Here is a 20,246-nt window from a genome sequence, read left to right on the forward strand (position 1 = left end):
GTGTGTTTATAGGATTTAATGAAGTTTTATCAGGTACTGAATGTGGGGCATATCTATATGTAAGACTTTTACAGCATCTGCATCCTGATGCTTAGCATCTTTGAACACGAAATGCAATTTTGAATAGACCTGCTAAAACACAAGCCTAACCACTCATCTAGAAGACAGAAGTCAATAGAAGTATTCAAAATTTTCTTGCACATCTGCACAATCATAATACAGCTATACTATAGCAGAATAATATTTCTAAACCCAAAAATGGTTAAAGGAAGAAAATTGTTCCAAAGCCTTAAACCCAGTCACTGATGTTTCAAGTACCAGTACAGGTTAGGTACAGCATTTGATCTAAAACTGGAGTATGCATCCCTATATTAAGGTGCATTATTGATGCTAGTAGTTTATAATAAGCTTTGCAAGTTGTCACGTCTTTTGCATTTGCTGATAATATAAATACAGGTACACTTTCTCCTTTTGCTTTCACAATACGGATGTGAACTTTTCTTGAATTGTGCTCTCATCTGACATAGGTAATAAGTAGGGATGGCAATCGAATACAGAATTGCTAATCGGTTAACCGCAAGACGTTCCGACCGATTAACCGGTTAATTGTATCAAAACAGATATTTTCTTATTCATATACACAAGAAGACTGAAAAAGAAGTTAAAAGTTAAAAACATTCTATTTATCTTGATCAGGAAACTACATGTAAATATATTTTATTTCAATTTCAATAATCAAGAAAAAAAATAAGAAAACCATGAAACATGTCTGAGAAATCGGGCATTGATAATTTTTCAGAGCATATGTCACACAGGTTCATTTTGCATTGTTACAATAATCAAAACTATAACTGAACTTTCACTTAATTTACAATGTTTGTCTAATGATATAATTTAATAGATAACGGCAAAAGACACAACACCAATTCATAGTGCTCAACGGTGATTTAATATCATTAAAGAATTACAGGACAATTGGGCTTACAAAGTGGTGTTTTTAAAAACAGTAATTAACTTCACAAACTGACCAACTACTCCGCGATCTCAAACCGTAAAGCCATAATTACCTCCAAATCAGCTTAAACAGATATGTGTAAATTATCAAACTCTATGCAGGGATTTTGTTTAGAAATAATTTTGGGAAAATTGCTTCAAATTTACATATATTTTATTTTTCCCGACTAACCGATTACAGATTTTCTAACCGATTACCATCGTTCCGACCGAGTAATCGGTTAACCGGTTATAAATTGCCATCCCTAGTAATAAGAGATTACAGATCTCACCTCAAAGAATGTTGTCTTTAAGTAAGGCAAAGTTACTTTGCCCACACTAAACTAATAATCTAGTAGTGTGCATCCCTAGATGCAACATTATGATAGGGCTTGCAGTTACTTGGGAATGGACTTATTTAAAAACTTTGAACTAGTCACTTATCTAGAAAATGTAAGTCAAATCCAGCATCTGAAGCAAGTTTCAGAGTGTAAATCCCTTGATGCATAATCCACGTAAGTTTGGTTCAGATAGGCCTTAAACATGTAGTTATTTGGAAAAGAGATCTGCTCCCAAAACCTTAACCTGGTCACTCATCAGGGAAATATATTAGTCAGATCCAGCATCCAAAGCAAGCATGGTAGTGTGCATCCTTAGGTGTATCATCCATGCAAGTTTGGTCATCGTAGGGCTTAAAGTTACTTGGAAATGAGACCTGCTCTAAAAATTTTAACCTGGTCATTCTTTAGCTGAAATTGCAGCATCTGAAACCTTGACTGGTACAGTGAAACACACTAAAAGCGTCCTCCATGCATCTCTGATTAATATAAGGCATAGAAGTACTTGGAAAGAAAGCCGCTCCAAAAACTTGAACCTTGGATGCCAACACCGACACTGAGGGTATTATATAAGCTCCCCCAACTTCATTGAGGTGAGCTAAAAATTGAAAATCCTTGAAAAGGAGAGTGCAGTATAACTTTTACTTATTATCTAACATAAATATGGCCATGCTTTTATTAATTTAAACATCTAATAGGCTTGCTGGACCAAACTTCTGCTAAATTCAGTCTTTATTCAGCTTGGCTTTCAAGTAGAAAAGGTTACTATTCAGTAGTGTTCTTCAAGAATTCTTTCATACACTATCAAACAAATGTACCCAAAGATCTTATCACATTGTTTTAGACAATAAAAAGAATACATTTCCCATTCAAAATATGAAATTTATTAATGACAGTATTACACTCTTTGTAACTTTTCCTACAGTGTTACTTCAAAAAGTTTTTTATCACAATACTCTAGGCATTAAGGATGTCATCCACTCCCTGATCCTTTGGCCTGTTGACCTAAAAAGAAAGTCAAGTGTTGCAAAACCTTAAGTTTTCTATAAAACATTATGTGCCAGGGTTAGAAACTCCCTAAAATTACAACTCGCAATTAATTGCGAGTGCCAATAAAGTGAACTCGCAATTTTATAAGACTACTCGCAATTTTCATATACAGTTAAATTTATATAAATTAAATACATGTAACTTAAGGAAAAAGTAACTACTATACAATACACAAAATACAACTACAGTATAACTTTTATTTAAATTACTGATTTAAATCAAAAGTATATTATATAATTTTGCTATAGTTTCAATGCAAAAAAAACTCAACTCGCAAGTTTTTGCGAGTTACCTAATTTTAAACTCACAATTTGGGAATTCTAACTCGCGTTTTGCAAGTTGTATATAGTGAATTTCGAACCCTGTGTGCATAAATTTGTGAAAACATGCTATCTAATGCGTAATTTTCAACATCCCAACAATTTCCTAATCAAACAAATTGCCCTCATAATTTCACACAAATACAAAAAATGTATTCATCTCAATGATCCTTTTCCCATTCCACTTTACCTCCATAAGACAAATTCCTATCTGTTGTGAAGATCTCATCATATTAGTCCTATGACTTACCAGTACTTGATAATGGCTTTCCATCCTCCCATTTCGTGACCCTCACAATTGAGTTATTTCTTTTCATGGCTTCTATTTTCAGTTCTGGTTTAAGGCTATTTCGAAGAGCCCTTGCACAGGCATTAGAGTACTGGATATATCTAAAATCAAATATATATATTTATTTACGCAAAACGTCACACACAACACTGCAAGTTTTTCAAACATTTTTTCCCAGTAAAAAGCTTGTTTTCTGGTTAATGTAAGAATGGATCTTTAATAAATTTTAAAGCACATGTTAAAAAATAATTTAGATATTAAGTAAACAACCACCAAAATCAGCGAATTCTCAGAAATACGGCCGATCAGGGGCATGCACTGATTTTTAAATAAACGTAATTACTACTAAGATAAGGAGTAAAAACAGTGCCAACAACAGATAAATTAAGGTTTTATTCTGAAATATTTGATAGCAAAAGAGATATATTTAATTAACATGACTTCCGAAATCCCGCAACTTACGAGATATTGCGAGACTTGCAAGAGTTGCCTATCCCGTTAGTATATAGGTCCCTGATTTAAAGGATATTGCATACAGATAGTAGATTAAACATTCTTTGGTAAAATTTTGCAGTTTTCAAACTTCGTTTATGGAAATGCAGCTTACATACGACGTCATGTGATGTCCCATTCTAGACATTCTAAATGTCTTGTGCGGTTTGAAGAGGCAGGTCTTAAAATTAAGTGAACAACTGCGCTCACCCCAACGGTCGCACCGTCAACATATTATCTCTGCTGACAGTCTATATTTTTAAAATGTAAGATTTTGTAAAGAATTGCAAACCATGTTGCTTTTAATGGTTTCAGAGAGATACACTCAATTTTTACATGAAAGTTACTTAAGTTAAAGATATCATAGCATATTATTCATATTAATCCTTGATTTTTTAAAGTTGAGTCAATTCGGGTTACTACACTACTTGTTCAATAGATGCTTAAGCTGAAATTGCAAAATTATTCCACAGCAGTTTCACATATATAAATATCTTACGTTAATCCTAACTGTCTCCAAGCATAACTCGACATGCTGGAAGGCTAAAGGATGAAGTTTTTCACAACCTCGTTCACCGACTATGAGAAAGGTTACCAAGTTGAAGGAAACGGAAGCAGGTCAACGCAAACTAAAAGTTAAAACCAAAAAGGCGGCACATGAAAGAGGAATCTAAAATATATATATGATTGTCTGGAGTAAGTGTCATGTGTCAGATGAAAAAGTACTTTATAGCATAAATTAATTTAGAAGGGTAACATATGAATGTTTTCAGAAGAATGGCCTAAATGTTAGAAATTGGACTATTTATTGAATATTCTTGAAAACAATGTTTAGTAACTCATTCCGGAATAAGTCGATGAAATGTTTGATGATGTTTCATTTTAAGTTAACTTTTGATAAGCTTAAAAAGACAATAGTTATTTGTAGAAAAATTTATTGATCTCAAATCTTAGCTGGTAGCAGTGACGTATATAGTACATATAGTGTATGGCTACTAATAGGATGTCCGTGAAGTTTACAAGAAACTTACATTTAGGCTATATATACATATTATGTATTGTGGGCGTCAGTAGAAACTTGAATTATAATAATCTCGGCTGAGATTTGGCTTAGGTAGATATTCGGACTGACGCCTTCACTGTCTTCACCTTCGGTGAAGGCATCAGTCCAAATATCAAGCTGAGCAGAATCTCTGTTGACTGATTAAAATTGTAACAGTCTGTTAGTCAGTTACATTAGATTTATTATATTTATGTCTCAGGTGTCAGCCTCAGATGGTTTTTTGGTAGAGCACCTACTAGAATTTAGGTAAAATAATCTGAATGTGTCTTGACAGGCTCTCATCTCCATTTTTGTAGGACAAATATAATACTGTTTTAACAATCGCATGTGTTTTAAAAAATCTGAGATTTCTCCCTATTAGACTTACATTTGGCTTTCATTATATATTAAAATCTGAGTTATCATAGTATGTGGTTCCATATCTGGAAATAGATGTTGTTACAAACTTCTGGTTTATTCAAATAAAAGTACATTTAACATGTTTGAAAAAAATATATTGAGGTTTCTCTGCATGAGGTAGCTGTCAAAAATTTGTTTTTTAATGAAAAGAATGCCAATCCTACCCTATTGACTAGTAACATGGCAAAGCTATTTGTTCATGATTTGAGTCTATTCAGTTTATACTGACTTTTATTTACTCATTTACATCGTAGTTGATAATTAACATGGATGTGTCATTACAAAAAAAGAGGTGGAGACCCGAGATAGCCCCTCCCACAGAGGAGATTGTGACCGAAGGACAGAAACAGCTGAAGACTCTACTGGATAAACAGCTCCAGAAAGATGTCACAATTCAACAGTAAGGAGATTAAAACTTCATAGTGCAAGTTTAAATTTACAAAAAAAATTCTCTCAGTTATAAAAAAAAATGTATAAAAAAAATACTCAAGTTATATCTCTCCACGATGTAGACAATATATTTCATCTATTCTACTAGAATTGAAGGTCAAATAAATTATGTATTTAGACAGTTGGCCCAAAAGCGGACTTTTACCTCTGCATCAGCCCACTGCCCAGCAGTTAACTCACTTTCAGGACTGACATCTTTGGACCACTTTCAAGAGGTAGACAAACTAGATACCTATACAGAGGAACTGAAGAAATGTGGCTTAACAGAAGAGGAGATTCAAATTAAAATGATGGCTGATGATTCACACAAGGTTAGAGGGGACAGAAACAGAAAAAAATTCTGAATTTTTCATTTTCTCAGAGAATCTTTTTTTAATTACTGAAATAAACATTATAGGCTCCATGCATTCTTATCCATTATCTAATCTGTGTAAAGTTTTATTAGAAATAGCATGATTGGATATATTTTTGCATTTTTCCACATCAGAGTATTCAAGTGCTTAGTATATATTGAATGTACTTCAAAGGTATTTATGTAGAAAATTGATTTACATGTATCAAGACTGAAGAGCCATGTTGGATCTACTCGAGGTCTGTTGCTGTGCCACCCTTTCACCCTTTTATATATGAGGTTATGAAATGAAAGCAAATACATGTATGCATGTTGTCTTCAAATTAAAGCTGTACACCCAAAAAATAATCATGAGTAGTAAACTATTTTTTTTTTATTCTTTACAGTCACAGAAGAAACGGAATTTTGGTATAAATCCTTTAATATTGGATGAAAAATTGAAGAAAATAGAGGAAAAAATTGAAAAGAAAATGTTTGAATTGAATCAAAGGGATAAAATTCATGGACAGAAAACTTTGACAAGACATGAAATGGAATTGGAAAGATCACTCCTCAGAGATTGTACCTCTGATGATAACAGAAAAGTGATTCAAGCATTAACAACGGTTCAAGATCCAAGGGAGACTACTCTACCAAAAGATCCAATGAACCATCTCCCGGAAATATTAGAAAAAATAACCAGAAAGCCAGAGAGGCACAAAGGACGAAAAAACAAACCAAATGACTTAACTGATAACTCTGATGTACATTGCCAAGTTGACAAAGCTAAATATGAATTCAAGGATAGTTCTGGTAGTGTTTTAGAAGACAAGCAAACAGAAGTAGAATTTGAAGAAGAATTTGGTGAAATAGCAACCTGTGAGCCAAGGCCCTTAACTCCTGTACCAGAAGTTTCCATGGAGGACATTCAGAAAAATAAACTTACAACTGAAGAAATTAAGATGCTACCAAAGTTTGGAAATTATCACCCTGGAGACCCTAGTAAGGTAAGCTTTCAGAATCCTTTATATAGATTTAATGGTTTGAATGTGTATGGGGTTTCATTGATAAATAAAAATTAATTGTATCTTACAAATAAATGACATGACAATTTGACTACCTACAGATTAAAAACACATGTATATTAGAAGTGGTTGTAGAAATTTGATTTGAGAAATATTTTTTCAGGTTCTTTACTTAAAGAACTTGTCAGGAAAAGTTCATCAGCAAGACCTGGAGTCCTTATTCAAGAAGTTCCAGAAAGAGGGATCAGATGCCCTTAATTACAGGGTGATGAAGGGCAAAATGAAGGGTCAGGCATTCATTACATTTCCTGGTAAGTTTCACAAATTTTACATCTTTTCATTTAATTTATTTTCATTTTTTTTTTGGTGTTTTCATGTTAGTGTAAAGAATGAAGCTTACTTTGAACAGAAAATAAAAGCCAAAGTCAATTGCATAGTTGTGAAATTTAGTGTAAATATTTTACAATCTGTCAAACCAACCTAACATTTGGAAATGTCTTCACTGCTACAACTAACATTTCTCTTCATCTCTTACAGATATTGATACAGCATCGTATGCCATGGAATGCGTGAATGGTTACAACTTAAAAGGTAAACCTATCATTATCCAGTTTGGAAGGAACAGCCCCAGTAGCCAGTCAGCAACTTGAAATTGTTTTATTAAAAACAGAGATCACAATAAATACCGAAACTTAATAAATCTGTGCATTTAGTTATTCATTGAGAAAGAGATTCTTCAAAGTGCAGTAATCATATGACTATAAAGGCAACCGAGTCATTGTGTTTTCCTTAACAAATGTGAAAATATTTTTAAATGATCAGTTACTGGAAATTTGACAAAGAAAACAAGTTCAATAAATATACTTTATTCTTCTGTAGCACAAAAAACAACAAAATTAACAATGATAAAAGGTCTGATAACAAAGAAAAAAATCAACATTAAATGAGGTGAAAAATACTAAAATAACAATAAGACCCTTATTGCAAACACACTCAGGTCAGTATATATTTAAAAAAGGAAATCACTTTTAGCCATAAATTTTATGTACAATACACTAGTAGCCCATTTCAATACATGTACAATCAATCATCTTTTTTAATGAATGACAGCAAAAGATAAATGAATCATTGTAGTCAGTAATTGTAAAAGTTAATAACATGACATGAGGTAAAAGAAAATAAATTTAAAAATCTTAAGAAGTTATGAAATTCTGCAATCTGTCTATTTGCAACTGACAAAAAGTAATTGTTTATGTGTTTAGAATTTGCAAACATGTTTTTCCCCCTAATTCTACTGAAAATTGGTTAAAATATAATTAAAACATCACAAATGGTGAATCACAGACAATATAATATCACAGTATTGTAAAATTTTGATTATGTACACAATTTATGCAAACTTGAGAAGGAATGTCAGGAATTTAAAATCACCAAACAAGTGATTCAGATGGGTAAAAAAAAAAAATTAAGGGTATCAGATAAGTTTGTCTTTGGAGCTTCAGAGTTTCCAAGAGTTTGAGAATAGCCCAGAGTGGTTTCCGGAATGGTTGCCAACATGAGATGATGTGTTACCATGGTGATAATCTGCCATTTGCTTCTGTAAGGCAGACAGTTGTCGTCTGATGTCTTCCTCCTGTCAAAAAAACCCCATAAACTGTCATATTTAATAAACATTTTTTTGGTTCAAAATTTGATGTACTGAGACTATCAGTAAATTACATTTGCTTAAAAAGAGCTTTCATGGCAAATTTTACCACTGCTTTAGCATCCCACTTTTCAAAAATATGAAATATCCTTACAGTAGAAGCATTGGTTGATCGTAAGTCTTCTAGAATGGTATTTTTAGCCGCATAAAATGAGGTCTTGACATAGTCCGGATGGTCCCTGTCACTCGATCCACCCACACCAGAATCACTTCTCAATGAACTCTTAGAGCTGGTTGTCAACAAATCCTCTGTAGCCATCTCAAGCCTAAAATTTAATGAAGTCTGGCCTTATTTCAATGTCAAAGTGCAAGACTTTGATTTATTAGATTGTTTCAGAAATTACTCGAACCTTGTTCTTTCCAGCTCTTTTGCAGTGTTTTCTGCCTTGATGACAAGTTCAGCACAAAGCTCATCCATTCTCTTGACAAATTCCTCAAATGCAGCTATAAAAGGCAAATAAAGAATATCATAGACAACTTAGCTCACCTGTTTCCAAGCATGGTCAAGTTTTAAATACACAATACATACATTTGAGGCCTTCCTCAACTATGATGACATCTTGCTGTAAAGCAGATGTATTGCACAAGTCCTCTGTCAGACTATCATTCTGGTCGTTTGGTTCATTCAGGATGTCATGGAACATCTGCTCACTGTCTATCAGACTGTTGTAGTTCATACCAATACGGCGCGCAGCACGGGACATCTTCCTACACATTTGGTTGATATGCTTCAGTCGCTGAACCTCATTTTCGATATCGTCATTAAGAGTTTGACGTGTCAATTCAGACTTCTCTTTCATTACGTGCCAGTATTTCTTGAAAACTTCCATTGTTCGAGATTTCCAAGAACGAGATCCCCCACGGCTTGTGTATGCTGGCAATAAAAAGAAAGAAATGTTACCGAACAATCTGATCATTAGAAGGATTCATTCTTTCATTTTCAGTTAATCAAAAAAAGAGAGAAAATTCATTGCTTACATCTATCTCCATTTTCATCTTGATCAATCATAGATAAAGCACTCATAGCAGTTGGCTCAATATCCTCTGCATCAATTTCGTCTTCCATTAGGTGACGTTTCTTCAGATGTTGACGCAATAGTTCTGGGACCTTAGAGGTGTCTGTTTTCCTTGTCTTTCTGGGTGTTGAGGAATCTGCAACAGAAAAGATCACATATTTACATAAGTACACAGCTATATGGATTTGTTTTTGCTGTTTGACAGATGATGGAACACCAAAGTACTGAGCAATCAGTCTTACCCATTGCTAAATATGAAAAATCTTCTTTGATCTCCTCATCAGCAGAACTGTCCAGAGTTTGAACATCAGCATCTCTTGTCAAACGACTGGACTGCAGGACACTGTTGTCAGGAGCTGAAATCGAACAACAAGCCTCATTTAAAGTTGATAGTTGAAGTTTAGAGAATTGAAAGAAACTATTAGTCTGAAAATGCTAATAAATTTTTTGTGCATTCTTACCAATGTCAGAATGCTGAACGCGACCATCAGGCATTACATAAATATGCACACCACTGTGATTGCCATAAAAATATGGAGCAGGTGTTTCAGTTGTTTGTTGTGACTTGTCACGTGTCTTTCCTAATGCAGCATCTTGCTTTTCTTAGTGAATGAAACACACAAGTGTTAGTGAATTTTACACAACAAACAGTTATTTGAACAGTGAGAAAAAGTCTAGTCAAAGTGTAGAAAGTCTATATATTCACGAGCATGCTAATCCAAAGATAGGGAGAACAGAACTGAGAATATACACTCTGCAAGTCATCTAAAATAACAAGAATGTGATGTAAACAGTAAGAGATAGAAAGTAAAGACCAGTTGTTAGTGACTATATATACATTACCTCTGAGAGATTGAAGGACCTCCTCTGCAGCAGTTATATCCCCATCTTCTTCTGGAAGTCTGAGTCGTTTTACCTTCAGAAGGACTGCCTCCAGGGAGGGGATATCACACATTCTAGTTGCCTTTCTCAGCTCCTTTCTAGCTATATCTTTTTCTGTGTTAATGGGTAGAAAGGTGGAAAAAGGTAATTTAGGTTTTGTCATCAAGGTGAAATAGTTGAAAAAATGGAGGACCATTTCTCTAGTTAGTACATGTACATTAAAATATAAAACAAGAAGTATGACTGCAGGTGATACTGCATTAAATATTGTTCTATTGGAAAAGCATTAACTGAAGGGATATGGGTGAATTTCTTTCTACTTTTGAGGGGAGTAATAAATAGGGGCCAATAGCCCTATTTTCAATTTCTTTCCCATCCTAGTTAATAACTTTAACAGAGAAGCTTATTATCACTCACCTTCTAGGTCTACTAGCTCCCTCAACACTCTCTCTGCTCTGACTATCTCCACATCCACCTTGTCAGGCTTCAACTCTTTAGCCCTGTACAACAGCTTCTGTAATTTCTGTCTGTTCCTGTCTTTCACTGCTTGTTTCAGTCGCATGAGCAGTCTGGCATATTCTAAAGTATGAAGGAATTACAAACTTTAATCCCCCTTTTTACCTGCATTGTATTAAAATATCTATAAATAGCATCTGTAATTGTACTTACTCTCCTCTTCAAGAGTCTCTAGTTCATCTAATGCTTTCTTAAAGAGCCCCTCTTGTTCAACTTCTATTTGTAAAAGTTCTTCTTTCGAAACAACCTGCAAAGGGATTATACTAGATAGTAACACTCAATGCACTCGCATAAATTCTCCTTTTTTCCCCTTCCTAATTAGATATTATCTAGTGCTGTATTAAAAGTTCATTACCTGATATGAAAGCAGTTTAAATGGCTGACCATGTAGTGATTCACTGGCAAGAAGATCCACTGTACTCCTGGGTGGCCCAGTCTTTAGATATCCTTCCCAATAACCTTCCTCATTTCGCTTGAGATGGCATTCAGGGTGACCTTTGACCTTTATAGTGTGGGCCTCTGGGACAGAAACTGAGATCTTTGTCATCTCACCAGAAGGTAAAAACAAGCTTCTGGGCTCTTTAAGGTGATAACCATGACACCAGTCTGGGATACTGGATTGAATGGGAGATGGCATTCCTGCCAAAGTGGGCAAAACGACTTCGATGATTTTGGTGTAGATAGTAATGTATTTGTTATCGTCTTGGATGCTGTCAAGCCTGGCATAGAGCGTCAGTTTGTAGGTACCACTCTTGGGGAATATAGCAGTAACCTTAACCTTATTATCTTGTGTGTCACAGACAACGTAATTGTCAAAAGTTTCGGACTTGTCTCCCTCTTCAAGCTCCAAAGATGCAGCAACAAAGATATCATGGGGTTTGTGAATCTGCATAGAAAATTCTCCAGTGACGAGATTATTAATGTAGGACGTCCATGCGTTGTCTTCTTTGAATCCTAGTTCGTGGAATTTCTCATGAGTACCAATATGTCGTCCGTCAATGTTTGGTAAGGGTTTGGTCTGTAATGGCTCATCATCGCAGCTAACAAGATAGCTGCAAGCCGGAGCAAATCTTGTCTTCTTGAACTTCTCCTTCGCCATCACGTTCAAAGCATATTCTCCGGGCGATGGCAACCTTAAGCTGATGTTCATTTTTCCATTTTCTATCGTATGTACCACGTGACCATCCGTGACTGAGATATCCTGGTCACCTTTGACAAGATCGTGTTTGAATTCGAGATCTTTTTCCAGAGTAAACGTGATTTCAGTTTCACCATCGTCTGCTTCCACTTGTCCCTTCCTGTGAGTAACAGGTACCATCCCCATATCTCTCGTGTCCTCTCCTGGCCCCCACTCTTGTCTGATGTTGGGTGGCAGTGGAGTTATAACACCCTTAATACCAGTGCATCTGATGAAGTACGTCACTAGCAAAGCATGGCAAGATTCAATATTTTGACTTCCGTGTAATTCAAACAGGTACTCTCCCTCGGCGGGACATCGTATCTCCGACCTGACTTCACATTCGTCAATGTCTCTCTCCATGAAGACGTATCTGTCCAACTCTTTCCTGGACGGGTCTATTGGCTCTCTACTATTTTTCGATCTGTATAGTTTGTAGACAAAAGACATTCGCGTATCTTCTTGCAACCCTATGTTAAGTTTTACTATGCCGTCGTCGCTTTCAGTTACGCATTTAGGATGAGATCGCAGTACCATTTTATTTCTGAAAAAGTCTGCACGTAAAGCTGCCATTTCTTTTGCTTCTTTGTATGAAACCTTTCTGGCCAACAACTGCCATTTAGAATCATCGGGAAAATGATCATAAATGAATATTTCCGGATCTGTCAGAAAATAGAACTCTCTGAAACGACATTGTGTTTTGAATGTGTTTCTGTTTTCTTTGATAGCTTTGCTAGTATCTACTTTTCCCTTTTCATCTTCAATAAGTCTCCAGTTGGTTTTTGCAACTCCATAAGCGGCTTCGCAGATCCAGCGCACGTCCAATAAACGCCAGTTACCGTCCAAAAGCACTGCTGTCCAGCTTTTCCTCTGTTCCATGAAGTCTTTGCCCACCTCGTATTTGATCGTATTCCTGACACATCCGTCAACATTCTTGGATTTCAAACCTGCATACCTATATGATAGGGGAAAAAAATTAACAGCTGAAAGCACTACAAAGTATGTGAAAATACAACGCGGGGGCAATATCTACTGTTTAGAGATACACCACTTACGTGCAAAGTGTCTGGAAGAATTCGTCGTAGTCAATCTGTCTCTTCCTTAACTTCCAGACATACCCCGCCACTGATTCAGAGTGACTCCACTCTGTTCTTGGTAGGTATTTTATGTAGTCTTCATCCATACAGCGTCCAAGCCATCTTAAATAACCAAATATAAAATTAAACTATGTAGACGTAGTTTCATGGATAACTCTTTGATGATAAGAATAAAAATGTCTCGATCATCTTTACCTTGTGAGAACCCTGGCTTTATGTACATCACTGATGGCTGGGCGGATGAGGTATTCCACCAAGTAACGGAGGTGCTGCCCAAGGTAAGCAGTTGGAGTCTGCAGTAGGGTAAAGATTTTAAATTTGACAACTGTTCCTTGCTGAGAAATCATCCCCTTGGAATTAAAAACAAAATATTATTCCACGTACACACCTGCAAAGCATGCTCGTCCAATTCCTTGACCTCATCTGGATTCAGAATCTCGTCCCTTGATGAAGAGGGTGGACCAGGGAGCGGATCTCCGTCATCATCAAACTGCTGGGGCCAGTCAAGGGTATGGTACACCTGCTGGGCCTCGCGCAGTAGATCAGGGGTAGGGGCCTCCCGGTAGAAACCAAGCTTTCGAAAATGTTCCGTCAATTCTCTCTCCTACAATGCAATTGTTGTGAGATAAAACAATCAACAGAAAAATGTTCTGTTTTAAAGACAGTGCGAATGCGAGTAAGATATTGATTAAGATTGCAAAATGTGTAAGATGATGAGAAAAAGCAAAATGAAAGTAGGAAAATGTATTAAATGGAATTAATATTATGCAACAACACAAGGATGTTTAACAAACTTGAAAACTGCCAAATGTTCTACTACTAATTAAAATTAAAATACCCGCTACGTAATGTAGCCAAACCTCTAAGTGCGGTTTACCAGAAGAATAAGCCTTTATTATTCCATTACATAAACAGAAACGACAAAAATTTTAACAAATGAAATAATTTTACTTTAAAAAAAATGCAAATGATTAGTAAGCAGACGACATCAGTGTAATGTTTACCAGCAGAAAAATTTGCGCAGCTACACCATCCATGGCTATTCCGAAAACACAACCTGCTAAATAAATGATCAACTAATTTATTTTGTTTCGGATTAATTTTGGTTCGAGACCAACCGGATTTAAAGGATTATTGATGTCAGCGATTGATAGACCAAGAACCATTCAAAGTCTACCTCGGAGAGGACCGTCACCCTTTGAAAACTTTCACCTTCTGCAAACAGAAAAGTTGGGTATAGTGCATTGCCTCTGATAGTGTCCTTTGTAGCCATTTCTATCGTTAGGTCTCTCTTTGAGTAAAAATGTCAAAAGTAGGCTAAATACGCTTATAAATCTTAGTAATTTACAAATATTGGTGTATTAAATCTTCTTCCTCGTAATTACATAGAGGTTTACAAAGAAGGGGCATGAATACACATCGAGGTATTAATTAAAATAAATCTGCAGTTTATAGGTACCATAAAGGAAAGGTTTAATGAAGTCAATCGATTTCGTTTGTAGTTTGTGTGTGTTTCTACGTTAATCTTTAATACTATATTGATTAGCGTCTGTCACCTGAGAAGTTGAATTAAAATTTCTGGTCTTACGGTGTGTTGCATTTTTACAGGGATTTCAGTTATAATCTCTTTACTCGAAAAATTCCAGAGTTTTGAAGACTTGGCGGGAATGGCAAGCGAATACTTGTTTTGTTTCTACTACAGCCACGAACGCACTAAGACGAAATAGGTCTGCACGAGTAATGTAATTACAAATTTTGACCAATACCAGAGTCTATACAAGCAATAAGCTGCCAACGATAGTTTTCCACGATTCTTAAGAGACATTGTATTCGTTCATCAGTTAACTTTTTACTCAAATTACGAGTTTGTTCTATTGAAATCATGCTTAAGTGTTGAGAAACCTGGCATATTTACACCCTTTTATCAATGATGTGTTTTTCTTGCAAGAATTTATAGAACTCCTGATAGGAAAAAATCTAATGCACGATTTTTAATCACAAGCTTACTGGTCCCTCTTTCTCGAGTGTGTATTTGCTTTTACATTGTTTGCGCAAGCACTTGATTAATGCATTGCACTAAATTGTAAAGGTATATGTAGATAAACAAATCAAAGGAACATGTAGGGAACTCCGAAGTACAATTATCAGATTCCTTGGGTGTATTTGGATGTACTGTTTAAATCGCAGCTTAACCCAGGGGAGGGAACGTGGTCATTTCACCTTAATTCAGATTCACCAATATGGTACAAACAAATCGCAAAAATGATACAAAGCGCTAGAATCGGCTCTCCATCTACCTGAAGGTGTCGATATTTCGTGAGTTATATCCATGCAGTCTTAAAAGTTTTTTTTTTAAATTCGTCGACTAATCTTTTCTTAAAAATTGTCATTTTGTTTCGAGAAGCATACGTGTACATATTATGATTCATTGAAAGTGATTAGTTGATAAACACGTGTAACATTTTCCGAACGTTTCAATGATTACAATATATGCATAACCAACCTTTCATCGCTAGATTTCTACTCAACAAACTGAAAATACAACCAATTTCCATAGTTAATGCACAAGCGCGGATCATTTGCAGAGTTATTAAGAGAAGTATATACTGAAGCAAATAAAAAATTACTTTGGACCCCCCCCCCCCCCCCCGCCTAAGAAAACGTGGACACCACCATCACCACCATAAAATAGGGTTTTTTTCACGTTTAGGAAATGAATTTTACGGGGGTTTTTTGGTTTTTTTTTAACTTGTGAAAAATTTCTGGGTTGGATTTTTTTGTTGACTTTGGTGGAACCCCCCCCCCCCCGGAAAAAATTCCTGGATCCGCGTCTGAATGCATAAACAGAATTGATATAAAACAGTCCTGTCTGCAATGCGACCATTTTTTCCAAAATGAAAACATCGATTTCCTTTCATGATGATCTATAAAGATTTGTAACCAACCCGGACCTTTGACCATGTAAGCTTTACGTAAATAAGATACCAGGGCTTCCACCAAGAAAACAGCGGGTACCTGTATTCCCTAATCAATCTCGGAGAGTGCATTTTCTCCAGAATAAAATACTTGATTCTATCATAGCACTTGCTCTTCCAAACTTCGCCAATATTTATTATTCGATTATTTGCTTCTGTATTATCCAACGCTATAGCTTGAATAAACGATCTGATTAATTTGATTTGAATCAAATAAAAAGCCCAGTGGAACTCCCTACTCGAAGAGTGTAATGTGATATCTTCAAAGATATTTTAATATTTTCAACGAAAAGGGTTTTATTTCGACTAACAAATAAATGTGTAATAGCATAATGGTTTCTAAAAAAAGCACACGAATTCAGGAAACAAAAAGTGTGATATAAAGGAGACAGTTTCATGATTTTGAGGACCATTGATTTACTTGGCACTTTCTCCTAAAGAATGATCCAGACACTCATTAGAACTTGTCATTGAGAAAGCTCAAACAATATTTGCCTGGCATAACAATTCATACGTTTGGTGCTCATGAATGATTTCGTATTGAAAATTAATTTTAATAGGTAATCGTGGCTATCACGAACCATATATAGAGTATATGCAAGAATAGTTTTCAATACGTCGACCCAATACACTAAAGTCCTTATAACAATGGGGTACCGGCTAAACATTATTGTGTGTCCTATCTGATTTAATTAGTGAAAAACGGACTTGGCACTTTGAAGCAAGTATGCTCTCCATATTTCCAAAGAATTTTGTTTGAAAAGTCGGAGTAGACCGGAATTAGGAACAAAACGTAGAATTTATATGCTAAGTGAAAGATCAATATTTATATTTAAATGTTAACAACATATGAACAAGTCCTTTAATTTCTTAGGCAATATATGTTTATTTAGTAAATATAAATGAATATGTGATAATAAACAGTGTATATCAAAGTATCTTTCTTATCAATGTGAAACTAAGAGAAGGATTGTAAAAACTGCTTTTAAAATCTACGAATGAAAATTATAGTATTTCAAAGACACATTGAATTAAATGTATGGAATCGTATTAAAAGCAATTAAATCTTTGTATAATTTTAAAATACGGAAATAGACTTCAGAACTGAAGGAAAGGGCCTTTGGGGATATTTTGTGATTTTAAGTCCGCTAAACAGTTAATGTATAGTTTATAGCATTACACGGTATTTAAAATTTAATATGAAGAGGATTTTACTTCTTGAATATACTTACACCTGCTATTTTGTGCACTGAATATTTTACTGAACGTGATATTACCCGGGTCGCAATTATGGACCAAATTCAATTTTAAATTATAATGAAAAAAAAACTAACTGCTCAATGTTATCAGTTTTGTAGCACATATTAACTCGCTGTACTTACAAAATCTGCCTGTCTGTGTTTTTCGGAGAAGCTCTCCAAAAGGAGCGAATCCTCTTTTCTGTAACTCATTTCCCTCCTATTCTTGTCAGTGCACCCTCACACATAAGCTTTATATGCGCTTGCAGATTAAAGTGTACACAATTTTAATTTTTCACAGTGGGTGTACAATGCACGTAAGTAAATTTTAATCCGAGTGATTGTCTTAAGTTGGGTCAATCCTGCAAACTTGTGTAAGGATTATTGTATTTTCCACACTTCAGTCGTTCGGTTACGCCGGACTGATTGAGTTTCTTTAGGGGAGGCATTATTGGGGCTCATATGGGTAGCGCACACGGCCACCGTACACCAAAGAGCGACAGAGAATGACACGAAATTTTGTTTACTCTTAAAGACACTCAACGGAGTTCAAAGAATACAATAATTCTGTTCAAAATCGATAGCAATTGTTTCTAAAACTCATTTTTTAAAAACGATATTGCATTAAAGGAGAGCCTCCAATCCTTTGATTAGCAATACACAACGTACTTTTGCGTTTATTTATTTAACTCGACTTGAAATAATCTCGTACGTAATGTTAAGTAATCCTTCTGATACAATCTAAATATTGGACTATTTATTGCATGCCATTTGAGGTCAACGATTTCACCATTTAGATGATCAATAAAGGTGATTGCTTTTTGAGCCACGGATCCGAGTTGCTTTCATTCTAGAACATTTTAATTTTCAGGCACTTAAATAAAGCGAACTTTATACCTACGTCCTTTTTACTAACCATAAAACAAATTGATTGTTGTCTTAAAGAGTAAAGTGAAAACTAAATCCCTCTTTTTATTTTGGCTAGAATTCTTTAAATATATAAAATCCTTTGTATCAGTGTCAAAAATCCTCTTAAGATAAATTAATTGCAATTGACATAAAAACATTACTACCTGTGTAGAATCAACCACTTTAAGTAAATTATATGACGAATTTTTACTGCTACAGATAGTCTTTAAATAAGACAATAAAGTTAACAAGAACTATCTTGTATGCTCTCCATAGTCTTCATCAATTAGAATGTCTTTTCGGTCCAATAATTCCATTTGTCTTAACATTCTTTAACTGATGATATGATACTGGGATACAGATTGGACCGATTCCAGTTCCCTATCGATCTGTAGTTATAGGATCGGTTTACCTACCACATTGTAGTGATGTCAGCACATACCCAAACTGCAGTGTTTGACCCCACTCAAGCATACCCAGAACTATGTACCGTTTTGTGAGAACACATGTTCAACAAGGTCATAAAATGCTTCAAAGGCATATCATGCACCCTTATTTTGATCACCATGTTTAAGTAAGTTTAAATTGCATTTTGTATTGTGTCGTTTTTATCTTCGTTTACGTAAATAATTTATGGTACGGAATTCTTCAGCACCTAGTGTGCTCGTACTTAAATTGTACTTTATTGGAAAATACATCAACAATTTTACAAAAGAGAGTTCGATTTGATTGCGGAAGTATAGCTGAAGCAGCAGTTTCAAATGTCATATCGTTCTACTGCACTAGGAACTACAACAGTTAGTCGATTTCACAGACAAATGCGACAACGATGTATTTATGCGTAATTTATTTTTAAATTTGTTTATTCTTTGGAAAAGTATTGAAAACATACATTAAGTATAGTTCCTGCAACTAGAGGAGTCAGTACCGAGGTGATGTTCCCGTGAAGTTGCAAGGACACGCTTGCATTGCTGTTGAGTTTTTATTTTTACTTGAAATAGCTTAAGATTTTATGACTTGAAGTTACAAAAATTAATAAAGCATAATGTTTGTTTTTACCCGGGTTGCTGACATTGGTCACCTCACTTACCATAAAACTGAAAACCGGTTAAAGGCGGATCCAGCGCCGGCGCGCCGGGCGTGCCCCCACCCCCCACCCCCCCACCCGTTTGAATTTTTTTAATATTTTGTTTGTATTATCCTAAAATCAGGGAAAAAACACCTCTTATTTGTTAGAATTCGTCACTGTTCGCCCCCGGACCCCCACCAGGGCTTTGACCTGGAACCGCTAGGGGCTCGATGCAGACCCCCCCCCCCCCCCCCGTTATGAAATTCCTGGATCCGCCACTGCTGGTGTATTGGTTTTACTTTCCTACATTCCTTTTTTTTTATTATTTACTTTTCTTAATTGTACTAGTAATATTTTTTATCAGTACACCTTAGATGTCACACTTTCCTTGAATATTAAGGATACATTTTAATTCATGAAAGTGCAAGGATGTATGACAATCAAACACGCCCAAATTTTTATAATTTTCAGATTAAAAAAACAAACTTATCTTACACTTCGGTCTGAAATGCTCTTGTGATATGTAAAACATGAAATTCTACCGAAAATTTTGAAAATTATAAAATCCAAATCTGTGTCCATGCCCCTTTAAAGAACGTCATTGATGGTGTTAAATATTACAAAACTGAAAGGATAAATTGAAGATGGGTGAAAGTAAGCCAGTAAAATTTTGCAGTATTGTCGTTTACTGATTTTTATTTGAAAATTAAAATAAGTACACGACTATCGTGTCTTTATTTTAATTTTCAAATAAAAATCAGTAAACGACAGTATGAACATAATGTAGGAAAAATGTTTCTTCTATAGTCTTTTTCACTTCAAAGCGAGAAGTACATAAACAGTTAGATTCGATGCATTGGTAACATTGTATATTCCAATAAAACGGTTCTTAAGAAACATATCCTTGACAGT

The 20,246-nt window shown here is 35.2% G+C and overlaps 2 protein-coding genes across 3 annotated transcripts; one reads left to right on the plus strand and one right to left on the minus strand.

The window, feature by feature from the left end:
* The first annotated feature begins 4,150 nt into the window (after positions 1-4,150).
* LOC133197441 (RNA-binding protein 41-like) lies at positions 4,151-7,450 on the plus strand. The gene is made up of 6 exons (XM_061333484.1): positions 4,151-4,178; positions 5,199-5,344; positions 5,513-5,705; positions 6,133-6,732; positions 6,914-7,061; positions 7,288-7,450. Exons 2-6 carry the CDS (start codon positions 5,211-5,213, stop codon positions 7,398-7,400), a joined length of 1,188 nt encoding a protein of 395 aa, XP_061189468.1. The 5' UTR covers positions 4,151-4,178; positions 5,199-5,210; the 3' UTR covers positions 7,401-7,450.
* A 181-nt stretch (positions 7,451-7,631) lies between these two features.
* Positions 7,632-17,865, minus strand: LOC133197440 (uncharacterized). 2 transcript variants are annotated; one of them, XM_061333482.1, is made up of 15 exons: positions 17,501-17,865; positions 13,532-13,747; positions 13,339-13,436; positions 13,102-13,245; positions 11,225-13,001; positions 11,023-11,116; positions 10,771-10,932; positions 10,315-10,467; positions 9,933-10,073; positions 9,714-9,827; positions 9,434-9,607; positions 8,985-9,329; positions 8,806-8,899; positions 8,550-8,721; positions 7,632-8,383 (listed from the first exon to the last, which is right to left on the minus strand). In XM_061333482.1, the coding sequence occupies exons 1-15, from the start codon at positions 17,567-17,569 to the stop codon at positions 8,249-8,251; spliced, it is 3,888 nt and encodes a 1,295-aa protein (XP_061189466.1). In that variant the 5' UTR covers positions 17,570-17,865; the 3' UTR covers positions 7,632-8,248. The 2 variants fall into 2 exon arrangements, with proteins under 2 accessions (XP_061189466.1, XP_061189467.1); XM_061333483.1 differs by lacking the exon at positions 17,501-17,865 and adding an exon at positions 14,148-14,431.
* Between the last annotated feature and the right edge of the window lie 2,381 nt (positions 17,866-20,246).

The sequence above is a fragment of the Saccostrea echinata genome, unplaced genomic scaffold (assembly GCF_033153115.1).
Source record: "Saccostrea echinata isolate AGI-Se365-2 ecotype Australia unplaced genomic scaffold, CSIRO_AGI_Sech_v1 ptg000030l, whole genome shotgun sequence".
Classification (NCBI taxonomy): Eukaryota; Metazoa; Mollusca; class Bivalvia; order Ostreida; family Ostreidae; genus Saccostrea; species Saccostrea echinata.